The sequence below is a fragment of the Elephantulus edwardii genome, unplaced genomic scaffold (assembly GCF_000299155.1).
Source record: "Elephantulus edwardii isolate Elephantulus edwardi_28Jun2011 unplaced genomic scaffold, EleEdw1.0 scaffold00031, whole genome shotgun sequence".
NCBI classification, from domain to species: Eukaryota; Metazoa; Chordata; class Mammalia; order Macroscelidea; family Macroscelididae; genus Elephantulus; species Elephantulus edwardii.
The window spans coordinates 19,804,972-19,819,426 of record NW_006399781.1 but is presented as its reverse complement, the minus strand read 5'-3'; the positions used below and the strand labels follow the sequence as shown (position 1 = coordinate 19,819,426).

Genomic DNA, 14,455 nt, shown 5'->3' with positions numbered 1-14,455 from the left:
TAGAAATCATCTATTTCTTCTTCTTTGGCTCTGGCTGTTGGTGCATATATCTGAATGATAGTGGTATTCAGTGGGCTTCCTACAATAGCAAAATTTAATAAGGCAATAAACAACAAATGATGATGAACTCTTTTAGACTTCTCGTGGTTATTGTATATCATCACCAAGTTGGAACTGACCCTCCAGTAGGTTTTCAGAGGCAGTAATAGGCATGAGAGAAGATTGCCTCTTTTTCTTTTCTTGGAGCAGCTGGTGGATCCAAACCACATATTTTAGGTTGGCTGCACAACTTCTTACATCCTAGGCCACCAAAGCATCTTGAAATGAATGGATCTAGGGTAAATGAAGCTGAGTGACATAAATCAGTTTAAAAGAGAATAAATATTGTAGAAGACCACTGTTAATAAAAGCTAAGGAAAATTTCACATTTACAGAATCATTGTTGGTTGGTTACCAGGAATGGGCTGGGAGAGGAAGGGGAGTGAAAAATGAAGAAAATATATTGTGAAGGGAGATACACAATTTAGAATATATAATAAAGGTTAATAAAATATAGCTAAGTGATCACATTAATTAATGTTATTAAACAAAAAAAGTTTGTATGATTGAATGAAACCCCAACATGATTTATAAATTTTTTAAGATCATAATAAAAGAAATTAAAAAATATGTTTATAGGGAAGACTCTCTATGAGATGGATTGATACGGTGACTGGGGTAATCGGGATGGGCGTATCAGAGGCAGGTTAGAGCAGGGTTTAGGGCTGTTGTGCATAGGGTCGCTATGAGTTGGAAACGACTCGACGGCACATAACAACAACAACAACAGGATAAGTGTGGTACTTTCTGAGCTTCAAAAGTAGTACCTGTTTTTCTGTGTGTGCTGCCCAGTGAGTGATAAGCCCTGGCCCCATTTACCTACTGAATACTTGAAATATGGATAGGGCCTCTGAGAAACAGTATTTTTATTCCTGTGTAATTTTCACTAATTTAAATGTAAATTGTCACCTGAGGCTAGTAGTTACTGTACTGTATAGCACACTTAAGAAGTTATGGTGAGATTATGGCACAGCTGCTATTTAATGTTAATGTAACATAAAGGTCAGAGTGCTTTTGGTGTTAACTTCTTTAGAACATTGGTACATCTCCTAGTGCCTTAGTTCTTTTCATAGGCAAATATCTGATTAAAGCACAATTAAATTTGTTTCCTAAATTAATATTTTACAATATTCCCAATGTAGGCTGTCATTTTGGTTGTATAATCCAGTTCAGCTTTATTATTTGATGACCACCTGAAAGGAAAATAGGGAGCTTTGATGACCTGCTGCATAAGGAGTTGCACTGCCAACTCAAAGGCAAGCAGTTCAAATTCACTGGCTGCTCCAAGAAAGAAAGATGGACAGTCTCCTCCCATGCCATTTACAGCCTCTGAAGATCTTCTGGAGGTTCACATGTGAGTCCATTCCAGCTCATTGCTAATGAGCGAGTGAGTGGCTTCGGGCACTGGAAGTTGTGCTGCTAATCCAAAGGCCTCACCTTTCTGGTGGTTCAAATCTACCAAAGGCTCCTCAGCAGAAAAATAGGCAGGCTCATCCAGAAACCCACTGGAAGGGCAGCAGTGAATGAGTTCCATCACCATGACAATGAGTTTGAGTGGTTTTAATTTTGAAGAGAACATATCTGTGTTAACAATTATCAATTCACAATACTACAGAACACTCAGTTATGTAAAAGTTCCTACATTATTGTGATAATTCAGATTCTTGACTGAAGTCTTGATGTGATTCTTCCCCATAAGTCCAGGCATTAAAAATGTAAAATTCATTGATCATTTTAATATGCAAAAAATTCATTTTTTTCATTACTGTTCTCTTGGCCCGAAGTGTTAAAACAAACTTAGGTGTTTATGTAATAGTCACCTTATTTGACTGTTTTAATCCTTTAAAATGCTTTTTATATTTTTTACTTAATTTATATATTTATTCTAGTAATTGTCACTGTCTTAAGCATTCATTTATTGTTGTTACTATTTTGTGTTCTTTTCTTTTACGTATATCATTTCTTCCAAAGCTCAAATTTTATTAGCTTGTGCTCCCATAGTAGCCTAATTTCAGTCCTGACATGACAGATTGTGGATGCTTAAGGAAACCTTAGACAGCTTACTGAAATACCCTGGTGTCAGTTTCATTAATGGTAAATTAATATGTCACAGATGATCTATTCGGAGAAAGATTTAAAAATTTTAGATTAGTGTGAAACGGACAAAAGGATGACTTTAAGGTTACACCCTATACATACTCTTTTTATTGTTACATATAGTGAGAAATGCTAGTAGGGGTGTATGTTTTGCATTATTTGAAAAGAAAGGTCACAATTTTGTATTAGTCTCTTCTTTTAGTATTTGTGTTTGTAATCTCCCCATTTTATTCCATCTAAACAAAGATGATTCTCTTTTTTTAAAAAAAAAATATTATGGTAAAAATACCGGCAACAAGCATACAGCAGTCCAACAGTTCTGATGTATGTGATGTTAAAATCTCATTCTTGGCGACCTCATGTAGAACACAATGGGATGGTACTCAAACGGGTACCTCTGGTCCTTTGCCATCATCACAATTCTTTGTCATTGTGTTTGAGTCCATTGTTGCAGCCACTATGTTAGGCCCTTTTTTTTGAGGGTCTCCCTCTTTTATCTTTCAACTTTATCTGTAACCTTCTACTTTTTGTGTAGAATTCAGTGCAGAATGATTCCTTTCTACAAAACTAAGTCAGCTTTGATCCTGCCATAGAAATGGCAGATAGATTGATACTGATAGAAAGGGACAAAAGACTTTTAAAATGCTGAAGTTGAGATAGATCAATAGTCATACGTCTGCTTATTGATACAGGTTTCCTTCATCTTTAGTCAAAAATAATTTTACCTTTATGCTGTGATTTTTTTGACCTGAAAGAAGAGAGAAATTTTCTTTTTAACCTTTATCATTAAAAAATTGTTTCACACATTAATTAACATGTGAATGTTATCTGTATATATATGTATGAATATTTTTGTATATACATTGTTTGGTTCTATTGCACACAGTGCCACTCTCAGTCAAACCTTATCTGCACCACTTGCCAACAACAAGCACATGGTGCTCTGTTTCTGAAAGATCACAGCTTTGAAAAAGCTCTGGTGCAAGTCTGCTGGGCGCAGAGGGGGTCACCATGAGTAGGAATCTACTCCACACCAAATGCCAACAGCAGTGTTGTTGTTATTATGTATAATATCATTGGCTATTTTACTAATAAAAGCAATTTACACATTGTGGTTTAAATTTTGTAGCTTGCATTTTGTTTTTTTTTTTAATTCCTGCTTACTGTATTCTAATCAAAGAAAAATATTTTAAGCTATCTGTTTTCTCTATCCCTGGCTGCTATTATCTTGACTGTAATTGCCTAGTTTCCTTTCTGGCTGATCTATTGCTAGTTTTTATCTGAATGTTATTAAAGAATATAAATGCTCCATAGAGCACCATTGTCTCAGCCAGAATATTTTCAGATTCTAGTCTAAAATAACAACAGTCTAAAATAAAATTGAAAAAAAAAAAAACAAACCGGTGGTTTAGCTGTTAAACAAGTAGCTGAGATTTGCTGTCAAAATGTGTGAGAGACTTTAAATTCATTATGTTAGTTGTTTCTGTACTGTGGTATTTGAAAAACAGCTTTGACTGCTTATGGATTATGGTCCTTGGGCACCAGATAGTGGATGTTGGAATGTATTGCAGAAAAGCCGATTAAAGTTCAGTGGTCTCTAAGAGGAGAAAGTCATTTGTAATACTTGTGTTTGACTCTGTTGGAGTCACTATTGTATCAGGTTTTCCAGAAGGTAATAATTTTTTCTTTATGTGTCTTTTTGTGCAAAAATCAATAATTTATGCTTCATGAGATGTTTATACAGGAGGGTTGATTTGAGGATCCCAAATACTTTGCATTTATTCCCTAGCATACTGGAGTCATGTTTCACTATGATTTAAATTTCAAAAGTAGCTACTTTTAGTTCAGCATTTTCATGTATTTTATGATATATTTGAATTTATCCTTACTCTAAAATATAAACTGTGTTAGAATTCATTGTTTTCTTTTTTTCCCTTTCTCCTTTTCTCTTTTTTAAAATTTTTATTTGGGTCAAATGGTATTTCTATTTGCAACTTTTTGAGAAAGTGCCATACTGCCTTCCATAATGGTTACACCATTTTACACTCCCACAAGCAGTGAATAAGAGTTCCAGTTTCTCCACAACCTCACCAGCATTTGTTGTTTGCTGTTCTGTTAAATGTTTGGGTAGTTTTATTTTTCAATTCTTGTTTTTATTATTGTTGAGAAAGCATAGAATTAAAAGCCAAGTGAGCCACTTAAGAGCCAAATATTTTGAAAAACAAAAATGAAAAAACATAACTTCAAATTAAAAAAAGAATTTATTTGGAGTGGAGGAACACCTTCCTATCGTACAAGAAAGTTCACTGAGGTTGTTGTTGTTGTTGTTGTTATGTGCCGCCGAGTCACCTGCGACTCATAGTGACCCTATATGAGTCATTGAGGTAGGGTATGGAAATATCTTAACACAAAAATGCAGACTTTTTACTTTAGAAAGCCATTCCTGATCTTTTTTTTTCTTGGCTTAATCCTCACCCTTTCATATCGTCCTGTGTGTTGTCATTGTGTGTCTCCCCCCCCACCCCACCCCCATGCCTTTTACTTCAATCTGTGTTCTTTTAAGACTTGGTTCAGATTCCTCTGTTCTAGGAAGCCTTCCTTGAGTAATGACTACCCACCTTCTGTTAATCTAATTTGTACCAGCTGTATTGTTGGGCTGCTAACCAAAAGGCTAGCAGTTCAAATCCACTAGCTTTACCTCAGGAGAGTAATGAGGAAATCTGCTACCATAAAGATATACAGTCTCAGAGACCTGATATATGGTCATCATAAGTCATAATCTACACTAACTTGGGTTTAGAGGCCTTATTGCAGTTTCTGTATATTTACATCAGGATTCTACATTTCATACCAAATAAATAAAACATCAACAACAACAAATTCTACATTTCATACCAAATAAAACATCAGTATATTTTAAAAATATTTTCATAATAAAATTATATGTTAATCTAATTATATATAGACATTATACTTTTGTATTATTATTTGCTAAGATATTTTGTGTCATTTCTTTAATGATAGAGAGACTGAGTCAGCATATTATAGCTGAATCATAGTCCTGGCTAATGCTATATTATTAAAATTTCTTGCCTATTAACTAAACTTACAAAAGAAGCTTGCTTATTAGCTATTGAATATCCTAAAATATTTATTATATAAAATTTGTTATATTTATCTTTTCAATCTCTTTGAAATTTTAAAACTATTAAATGGTGAAAAATCACCCTCATCTCAGTAGTTGGATATATGCTCAATCTCTGAGACCCTATACTCCTCCTAAAAAATTTTTTAATATTTATCATTAATGGTTAAAATTTGTATAGACTATAAGTAACTACAAGACTTTCGAATTTTATTGTGGTAAGAATGTATTCGTTGTTTTGAGCTTTGGGGTACTGGTTCCAAGAGGTTCATAGCATTTGGTACGTAGTTCACGTATTTCCAGTCTACAGATCCACCCTATCTATAGAAGCAAAGCCTTCTTGCTGCTGATATTTGCATTTTTTTACGGCTATAAAGCTCACAATGATAATTATATTTTTAAAAAGAAACAAGTCAACCTAAGCCATTACAAATAAAACAAAGTGTTTAGAAGACTTAGCAATTTGTACCTTTTAAGAGACACCTTATTTTGCTTTTGTCTCAATGTATTATGCTTCACAAGTATACTGTGACAGCCTGAATAGAAAAGGGGGAAGGGGACATTGTCTTCAGCTGGCATGTTGTTATCTGGAGGGAATGTGTTTCTGGACACGAGATTTAGCATTCATTGGTTGTCTGAAGAAAGCTATTTCATCTGAGGATTGGACAAGAAGCTGCGTCAATTTGCTGCCCGTCTCCAAGGCACTGGTGATGCTGCCTTCACAAGCTGGCTAACGTCACGGCTCCATCACCCAGCGGGGTGTGGACTCTCTTTTTCTGTTCTTCTCTATTTAATTCTGTATTTGCTGCCTACTGCATTTCTTAATCTGTCTTCTGCCAAATGCTAACAGCATGATATTTTGCAATCATCTAGGTGAATACAAGAAAGACGAACTCCTAGAAGCTGCTAGGTAAGTGATCCCATTCATTTTAAGTGAGTATAATGCATTTAAGGGAGAAGAGGAGGGAGGGCAGGTGGAGGTTTATAAAAATTATAACATGTTATTGTCTGCCCTGGATTTTATGTGATAATATGGATAAAACCCACAGAATCTTTATATACTTTTAAAATACATTATTAATGTATTTAATGGTTAAAAATATCTCAATTTGTGATGGTGATAAGGTTAATTTTATTGGAAACATTTCTTAAGGTACCTGCAAATCTTAGTTGCCCAGTTTTTCAAATGATATTCTCGGAGTATTTAAATGCTTCTCTCTTCATTTTTCTCTGAAAATTTTCCTCGTAAAGCTTGAATGAGGAGCATAAAGTAAATGTTAAAATTCTCATCCATTTTCTTTTGTTCTTCGTCATTTATAATTTAATTGATTGGTTCTTTGTGGCATTTGTATGTGTTTTTCACTCCAGTGTTTTAGATCACTTATCAGAATAAAGTTTGTATGTAATTAAGAAGGTAACATTATGAAGATAAATAAAGCAAATAATGTTGAAAGCTACATATCCTAAGATGTACCACCATATGATAGTTAAGAGGTATTAATTAGAAATAAGCTAATTAAATTCAGTACAGCAAGAAATTCATTGAGAGCCATAGAAAAGATATCAAAGCAAACCAAGACTATTTTCCACTCTCATGAGTGATTTCTTATTATATAGAGTCAAAAGCAGCTTTACAATTGCATCGGAATTTACTTACTACCTTTTTATAGGAGTGGTAATGAAGAAAAACTCATGGCTTTACTGACTCCTCTAAATGTGAATTGCCATGCAAGTGATGGTCGAAAGGTAAGTTAAAAATAAAATATCCCTTTCCTTAATTTCTTTTAATAGTTCAATTAAATTTTTTAAAGTTGGCATAATAATACACACAACGCAAACACACACACATGCACACACACACACGCACATATGGACACAGACACATCTACATATATAAGCACACACATATATTCCTGGATTTTAATTAATGTCTTTTCACTGCAAAATTATTTTAAAATGTTATTGGCAGTTGTGACATATTCATAGAGCTGGTGAAGCATGGATTTTCTGTAAGCTCTCTTAAATGTCAGACACTGAAAGTTGTTAGATGGAACTGCAGTTCTGTCAATGATTAATACCACAACAGTGTATATCATTTTCTTTGCAGACTAATAGGAATTGGAAAATTTGTTTCGGTTCTGTTTACTCATTGTTAGAATATTTGCAATTTTGATTTCTTATTTGTCAGAGAAGATTTCTTATTTCTTATTTGCTAGATCCAACACTTTTCACTAAAGCTGAGAAAATGGTCATGATTTTTTTTGTTCACTGGTGTATGGTTTTTTGTTTGTGTGTGTGAGAGCTGTATTTTTGTAGTATATTCAAAGAAAATAATGCCAAGAATAATATTCTCTGTGAATATATGTTGTTACAGGCATAAGGTATTAGGTAAAATGTGCAGCTGGCAACTTGATTATTTTGCTGGATACAAACAAATGTAATCTTTTACAGCCTTTGGTAATTGACTCCAAAGTTTTTCAGTCATTTTGTTCTAGACATTGAAAACCAAAGTACTCTTCTATAAAAAGTCTTTTTAAATGACAGGTTTTAATGTTCCAGAATGGTTTTTTTAATATTTTAAAAACAGAAAAAAATGTTTTCAGAGATACGCTTCCAATGTAGAGGAAGATAATCTTGTACCTAATACTTAAAGAATAAATTCTTTTAATATTATTTATAGTAGAAATGTTATATGGCAAATATAACGATGAATAGTGCACAATTTGATGTAATAAGCTATCTACTTTTTTAAAAAGAATCACTTCTCTGAGAGTAGTATTTTATAGGCTGAAATTACTTTGTTTTCCTTGACTGCCTCACCATATTTTCCTATTGTAATGAAATGTATAGAACAGTAGCAAGGAATTTAATTCCTCAGAATAGACTGTGTTGTTACTATAGATAGCTGATGTATTATGCCAAATGGCCCACTAAGTGTTTAATTTCTCCAGATAATTTGGAGAGAAACTTCTGTTTCCAAAGGTTAAATTATGTATCAAATTCTAAATTAACAGAAGATTTACTCAGTACTATTCCTGCCTTTGGGAATTGTTTAAAATGTCATTTTAAAAGAATTCATTTGCTTTTCTAAAGTTGCTTTGGGAATTTTAACACTGTGTGTACTTTGCATTTTAAATACTGTATAGATCTCCTCGTTAGATAAAGAAACTTCGATCACTTGTGGAAAAGGGCTTTCTTCTCTGTGATAAGTGCATCTATGTCTCTAAACACAGCTCCTACCTGCTTCAGTTTTCTATAGCCATTTTTATACTACCAAATTCATGTAAAATTACAGAGTCTATTTATGTGCCAACCTTATTCTTCCATCCTTACCCATATTACTTGGCAGCCTCATTTCTAGTGTATTTAGTAAATCCCAGTAATTAAGAAGCATGAGCACTGGTATTTAACAAATGAATCCTCACTCATTCCATATACAAATGTATAGGATTTTTTTCTTCTTCTTCCGTAACTTGAGTTGGAACCGATGTATTGCTCATCCACATTCCTTTGGCTCCTTATCTGTACTACCCTTGAAACATTTGCCACCAAACTAAAGAACTTCACATTTAGAAAATTGTATCAGAAATATGTTCTTGGTGGACCTTATAATTTCAGTTGCTATTACTTGTATTAACCTATTATTTATGAGTAATTTTACAGTAAAGGAATATATGTGGAACATTTCTAAGAACTTGCCTTGAACAGTGATATAATCTTCAAGGACTCTCAGCATACAAATTGCCAAAAAAATCTTCAAAGTGTTCTCTTACACTTTTTTAGTTACTGACTTTCCAAAAGTAAATTAGATTAAAAAAAAAAAAGATTAGACTTAAACATTTATGTAGTTTTATGTCTGTGCATTTAACATAAAAATAATTTGTAATTGTCATCTGTTTGCAAAATGAAAATTCCATAATTAATATTTACATTTAGATCTTATTTTCATTTATGTCACAGAATAATTCATATGGAATATGTGATTTGCAGTAAAGTCACAAAATGGTACATATTCTAGATGCTAGTGGAGATCGGGACAAAAATCTGTTACAGCATCTTTTTTCCTTCTTGATGTAGTGTGTCTTAAAAATGTGTAAACAAATCTAACTGTTAAAATACATGTCTCTTTCTTGGATATTTAGACTTTTTCTAAACTGTTTGCACATGTCTAAAATTGGAAAGTCAGATTGTATGTTAATTTTAGAGTAAAGATACATTTTCAGATGTTATAAGGTAACCAAGTTTTACTTCTTGAATTTGTTTTGTTTGAGGAAATGGATAGTATAGAATCAAGTCAAATAAAGATTTTCAAATTACCATACTAGTAGATAACTGGGTCCTTGCCTGCTTCTGTTTCTACTATATTCTTAAGGTTTATAATTATAAAAGACCATGGAAATGCCAATTTTGTAATGTTTTTGGAAAAGAAATGTTCCTAGTAGGTGAAAAATTTGCCCAGAGATATGTGGGAGTTTCACACTTTAGTGTTCCTTTTAATGTAATAATATAGGGTTATGTAATGACAGTATAAATTTTTAAATAATTTCTTAATTCTATGGTTACTGCTTAATAGTCACTATATTATCCAAGTAGGTAATAGGTGAATAGTTAATTATATCTTTTTCACAGACTTCATTTTTTTAAAATCTAGAACTATGAAAATGGTGACGTATCAGTGAGATTTTTAAGTAATTAATATAAATCACTATAATAATTTAGTTACAGTGTACAGTATAGTTTTTGCTTTTATTTTATGTGTTTATTAAAGTTGGAGCTTGGCGCTCTAAAAATCGTCAAGTTTTTGTTGTCCAAGAAAGCAATATTATTTTGCTTTAAGGTATTATTTTTATACAAACATATACAAATTCTAATGGTGGCTACTTTAAAAACTAGAATGTTGGGGAGATTGAACTTAATCTTCTTGTATCTTCTACCAGTTATGATTAGTTGCCCCATTCCATAGTTTTTTTAATTGCAGAGAAGTATCACTAGAACCTTGAAGTAGAATGATCTTTTTCTACAGCATTCCCCCCCACACACACACACACACTATGTCTGTTTTGTTTCTCTTTAATCTATTTTCACAATTTTCTGTCAGTGTTTGGCATTTCATTGGCCCTATGATCTGGTCTTACTTCATACTGATTTTAATATGTAAATACCTTCTGATTTTTAGACAAAATCTATCTTATTTACAACAAATGGAAGTAATATTTAATTGCATTTTAAATTACTCCATCACTCAGTCATTCTGAGAGCTCCCTTTTATTCTCTCTATGTTACTTCCCTTTCCTGGCTGCCTTTCATGACAAGGAACATATTGTAACTAAGGATTCAGCAATCCCTAATAGGAATAGCATTTATGCTTACATGTCCCTGGTATACCTATTGTTACTGTTGTTGTATACTGTCAATTCAGAACTGATCCGTTGCTGACCCTCCAGCGGGTTTTTGGAGGCAGTTAATCACATGAAAGAAGATTGCCCAACCTTCTTCTGTGGAGCAGCTGGTGTATTCAAACCATGTGCCTTGGGATTGAAGCACAGCTTCTAACCACTAGGCCACCAGAGCTTCCTGTGTGCCTATTGTTATGATTATGTATAACCAGTTGTTGAAAATAACTAGCATTTTGGTACTTTATTTTTATGCCTTAGTCATTGTAATTTCTAGCATTTCAAGTGGTTTTATTTATTACTTTTTGTTCCTCTAATTCATTCAATGCTGACCATGTTTAGTATTTGTTGTTGTGTACCATGCAGTAAAGAATACATCTTAATGGTACTGGTTAGCATTTGAAAATTACAGTGAGTGAAATATCCAGGATATCAGAGCTAATGCAATGAAAAAAATGCTTCCCTTTGCTGTGATACAGTATAATGTATAGATGTCAGATGAGTTTTTAACTTTTTTTATTGTGGTTTGGGTGAAAGTTTATAGAGCATATTAATTTTCCTTTCAATGACTTACATACATTTTGTTTTGGAACTTGGGTTGCAAATACCTCAATGTAATACCACTCTCACTATTTCCTCTTTGGGTTCCCCATTTCCATTTGTCTTTCTTTCCTGCACATCCCAGCCTTCCCAGCTTTGTTCATGATCTCATAGCAGCAGGAAGCTACACTGCATTCCTGAAGGCGTGTGGTTCATTGCCACCAGCTCCTCCATAGGAGAAGGATGGGCATCTCCTCCCATGCAATTAACTGCCTCTGAAAACCCACCGGATCAGTTATGAGTTGGTTCTGACTCTATAGTATACAACAACAACATGGTTGATCATAGGGAGCACTTGTGGTCTAGCAATAAGGAGTTATGCTAATCCAAAGGCACATGGTTTTAATCCACCAGCTACTCTGGGGAGAGGAAATGGGGCAGTCTGTTTTCGAATTTACAGCCTCTGAAAATCCTTTTAACCATCAGCTGTGAGTTTGTTCCAGCTTGATGGCACAGAACAACAACATGGTTGATTGTACTAAAGAGTATCTTCCTCCTTGGTTTTATTATTCACTTCATGGACCTGTCTGTTGGTCCCCTTGTAGTGAGTTTCACTTGGACTTATGAGTGTCTAAGGACCACAGTCTCAGAAGCTCCAGAAGTCTCTATCACACCAGTAAATTCAGTCTTTTTTATATTTTAAGTCTTGTTCATCACTTTCCCCCCCTCCTCTGTTGAGGACTCTGTTGTAATCCTGATCAGAGTGTTTGGTAGCGATAGCCAGGTACCATCTAGTTCTAATCTCATGGTCATGGAGATTATCATTTGCACACTCCATTAATCTTTTAAAAATTGTTTCCTTGAACCTTTTCTTTTCATCTTGCACATGACAAGGGGAAACCAATATTTGCATCTTTAAATAGTCACTCATAAGCTTTTAAAATTCAGTCATTACTCAGCAATAGAAGAACATTACCTTTGTTAGACCAGGACTAGAAAAATGAAGACAGTCTTACTGCTATTGTGTACAGTTCCTGTGATCTTGACTCAGAAGAAATGTTGAGGGGAAATTCTTAGTTTAACACCAACAACTATGATTGTGAAGTGAGTTTTAGCTTAAGTGAAATTTAATGTGTACCCTGTGAGTAGGGAGAATCGGTCAACAAACTTGTATTTTGTATTTCTGTACGTGTAAAGGGAGCTCTAGTAGTCTGTAGAAGTTGTGCTGCTAACCCAAATGTACATCTCTAGTGTCTGAGTAAAAGATGAATATTTTCTCCTGTTGCAATTTACAGCTTTGGAAATCCAGTGAAGGTCAACTATATGTCAGTTCTAACTGGGGGGGGGGGGGGTCCAGTAGTTGTACCTTAGATGCTTTTGCAAGCTTTTGAGACTCACCGAGGGGGGGGGGGGCTCTTTGCCTTTGTGAACTGTGCTATGCCCTTTGACCAAGATACTCTCTGAGACTATGGTCCAAAGTCCAGAAGCAGAGGATTATTTTTTTTGGTTTGAGGATTCCCCACCGCCTTTTTATCTTGGTCTTTCTCATTTTCTCTTAAGGCATTAGTGTTTAGATATATACACTGTTCTGTACAAAACTGCAAAATTAGATAAATAGGTACTTGGTAAAGAATTACTTACATTTGGAAAGATTAACTGAAGAGTTTCTTTAAATGTCAAATATTGTTGTGTAAATATTTGCTTTCATAAAATGTATCATGAATGAGACTCCTGGAAACAGAAACTTTGGATTATGGTACTGTAGAAGACTATGAAAGATACCATGCATTGCCAAAAGAAAACACAAATTTATCTTGGAATTAAATTTTTTTTATTAAATTTTGTTAATTTTAGTGAACATTTACAGAGATTTTGGGTTTCCATTCATTCATTGTTGCACTATTTTCTCTACCCTCCCCCCCCAGTTCGTTCCTCTTCTCCCCCTTGAAAGTCTGTTTTAATTGTCCCATTGCCACAGTGCTTGTCAAAGCCAATTCTGATTATTCTCCTTTGTCAGTGTGTCCTTTGCCATTCCCTATCACTCCTCCTTGAGAGAGACTTCACCCTGATTCATAAGGAAAAGGGGATGGCATATTCTCTTAGCTACTTCCTGCTGAAAAGGGACGCTATAGGTTCCAGGGTGAAGATCTCTCACTACTCTAAAGGGCCCCTTTGGCAATAGGAAACATGTAGACTATTGTGGAGATTGATTTTGGAATTTAGATGTACTGTTATCAGTTGTGCTTAGCCATACATGTTCATATCCTTGAAGATGTATCATGGAAGTGTTGCAGCCTAGAAGATACAAATTTAACTAACAAGTTAAAAGTACATGAGTCAAAAATTAAAAACCAGTAATATTCCAAGTAGAGGTTCTAATAGTGGCACAAATCATGTTACAGAGGGAAGGTAGTTCTTAAAATAAAAGGCCTATTGACTAGCACTTTGTCTATTATAGTATAAAGGTTAGGAACCACAAGATGTAGAGGCCCAACTATGTCATTTATTGTTGGAATTAAATTTAATGCTCCTTAAAAGTAAGCATTATAAAATTTCCTCTCCCACGCTTGGGACACCATACTGGAGAAAGATGTTATACATGATAAAGTTCAGGGTCCACAAAAAATGACAGTCTCGAATGAGATAGTTTGGCATAGTGGCTGCAGTAGTGGTATCAAACATAAGGGTGATTGTGAGGGTGGTGCAAGATTGGGAGTGTCTCATTTTGTTGTAGACAATGTCCCTCTTGCCTAACAACAACAATGCAGATAGCAGAATACAAAGGGATTCTTGGGTTACAACCACATCGCCCAGTATAACTCTTCTGTAAGTATCTTGCTTAACCATGATTTTAGCACCCCTTACTGTTATTGTTGTCATTGTTTGGTGCCATCAGAACAAAAAACTGGAGCCAGAAACTAACCAGTCATCCCACTCTTACTGGAGTGGTTATTATATTAATAGATGATGGAAATACTCTATTATAAGAAAATATGAGTCTGTGTTTAGTATCAATTAGGCAAGAAATAGTATGTCTCTTTTTTTTCAGAGAGCTTAGTACAAATGGTTCTTTCATAACTGCTTGAAAGAATAATGATGATTTTAGAAAATGTCTCCAGGTATGCTTATTTATGTTTTACAAGTTAAGGTTTGGTCCTGTTCCCCTGAGGATGGAGAAAAT

General features: G+C 34.2%; 1 protein-coding gene across 1 annotated transcript in view; it reads left to right on the top strand.

Annotated features, from left to right (window-relative positions):
• Positions 1 to 14,455, top strand: part of TNKS (tankyrase, TRF1-interacting ankyrin-related ADP-ribose polymerase) — a 186,425-nt gene that overhangs the window by 99,803 nt on the left and 72,167 nt on the right. Inside the window, exons 4-5 of the mRNA XM_006884137.1 lie at positions 6,215 to 6,251; positions 7,012 to 7,087. Coding sequence (XP_006884199.1) covers positions 6,215 to 6,251; positions 7,012 to 7,087 — 113 coding nt within the window. The remainder of the gene's footprint in view (positions 1 to 6,214; positions 6,252 to 7,011; positions 7,088 to 14,455) is intronic.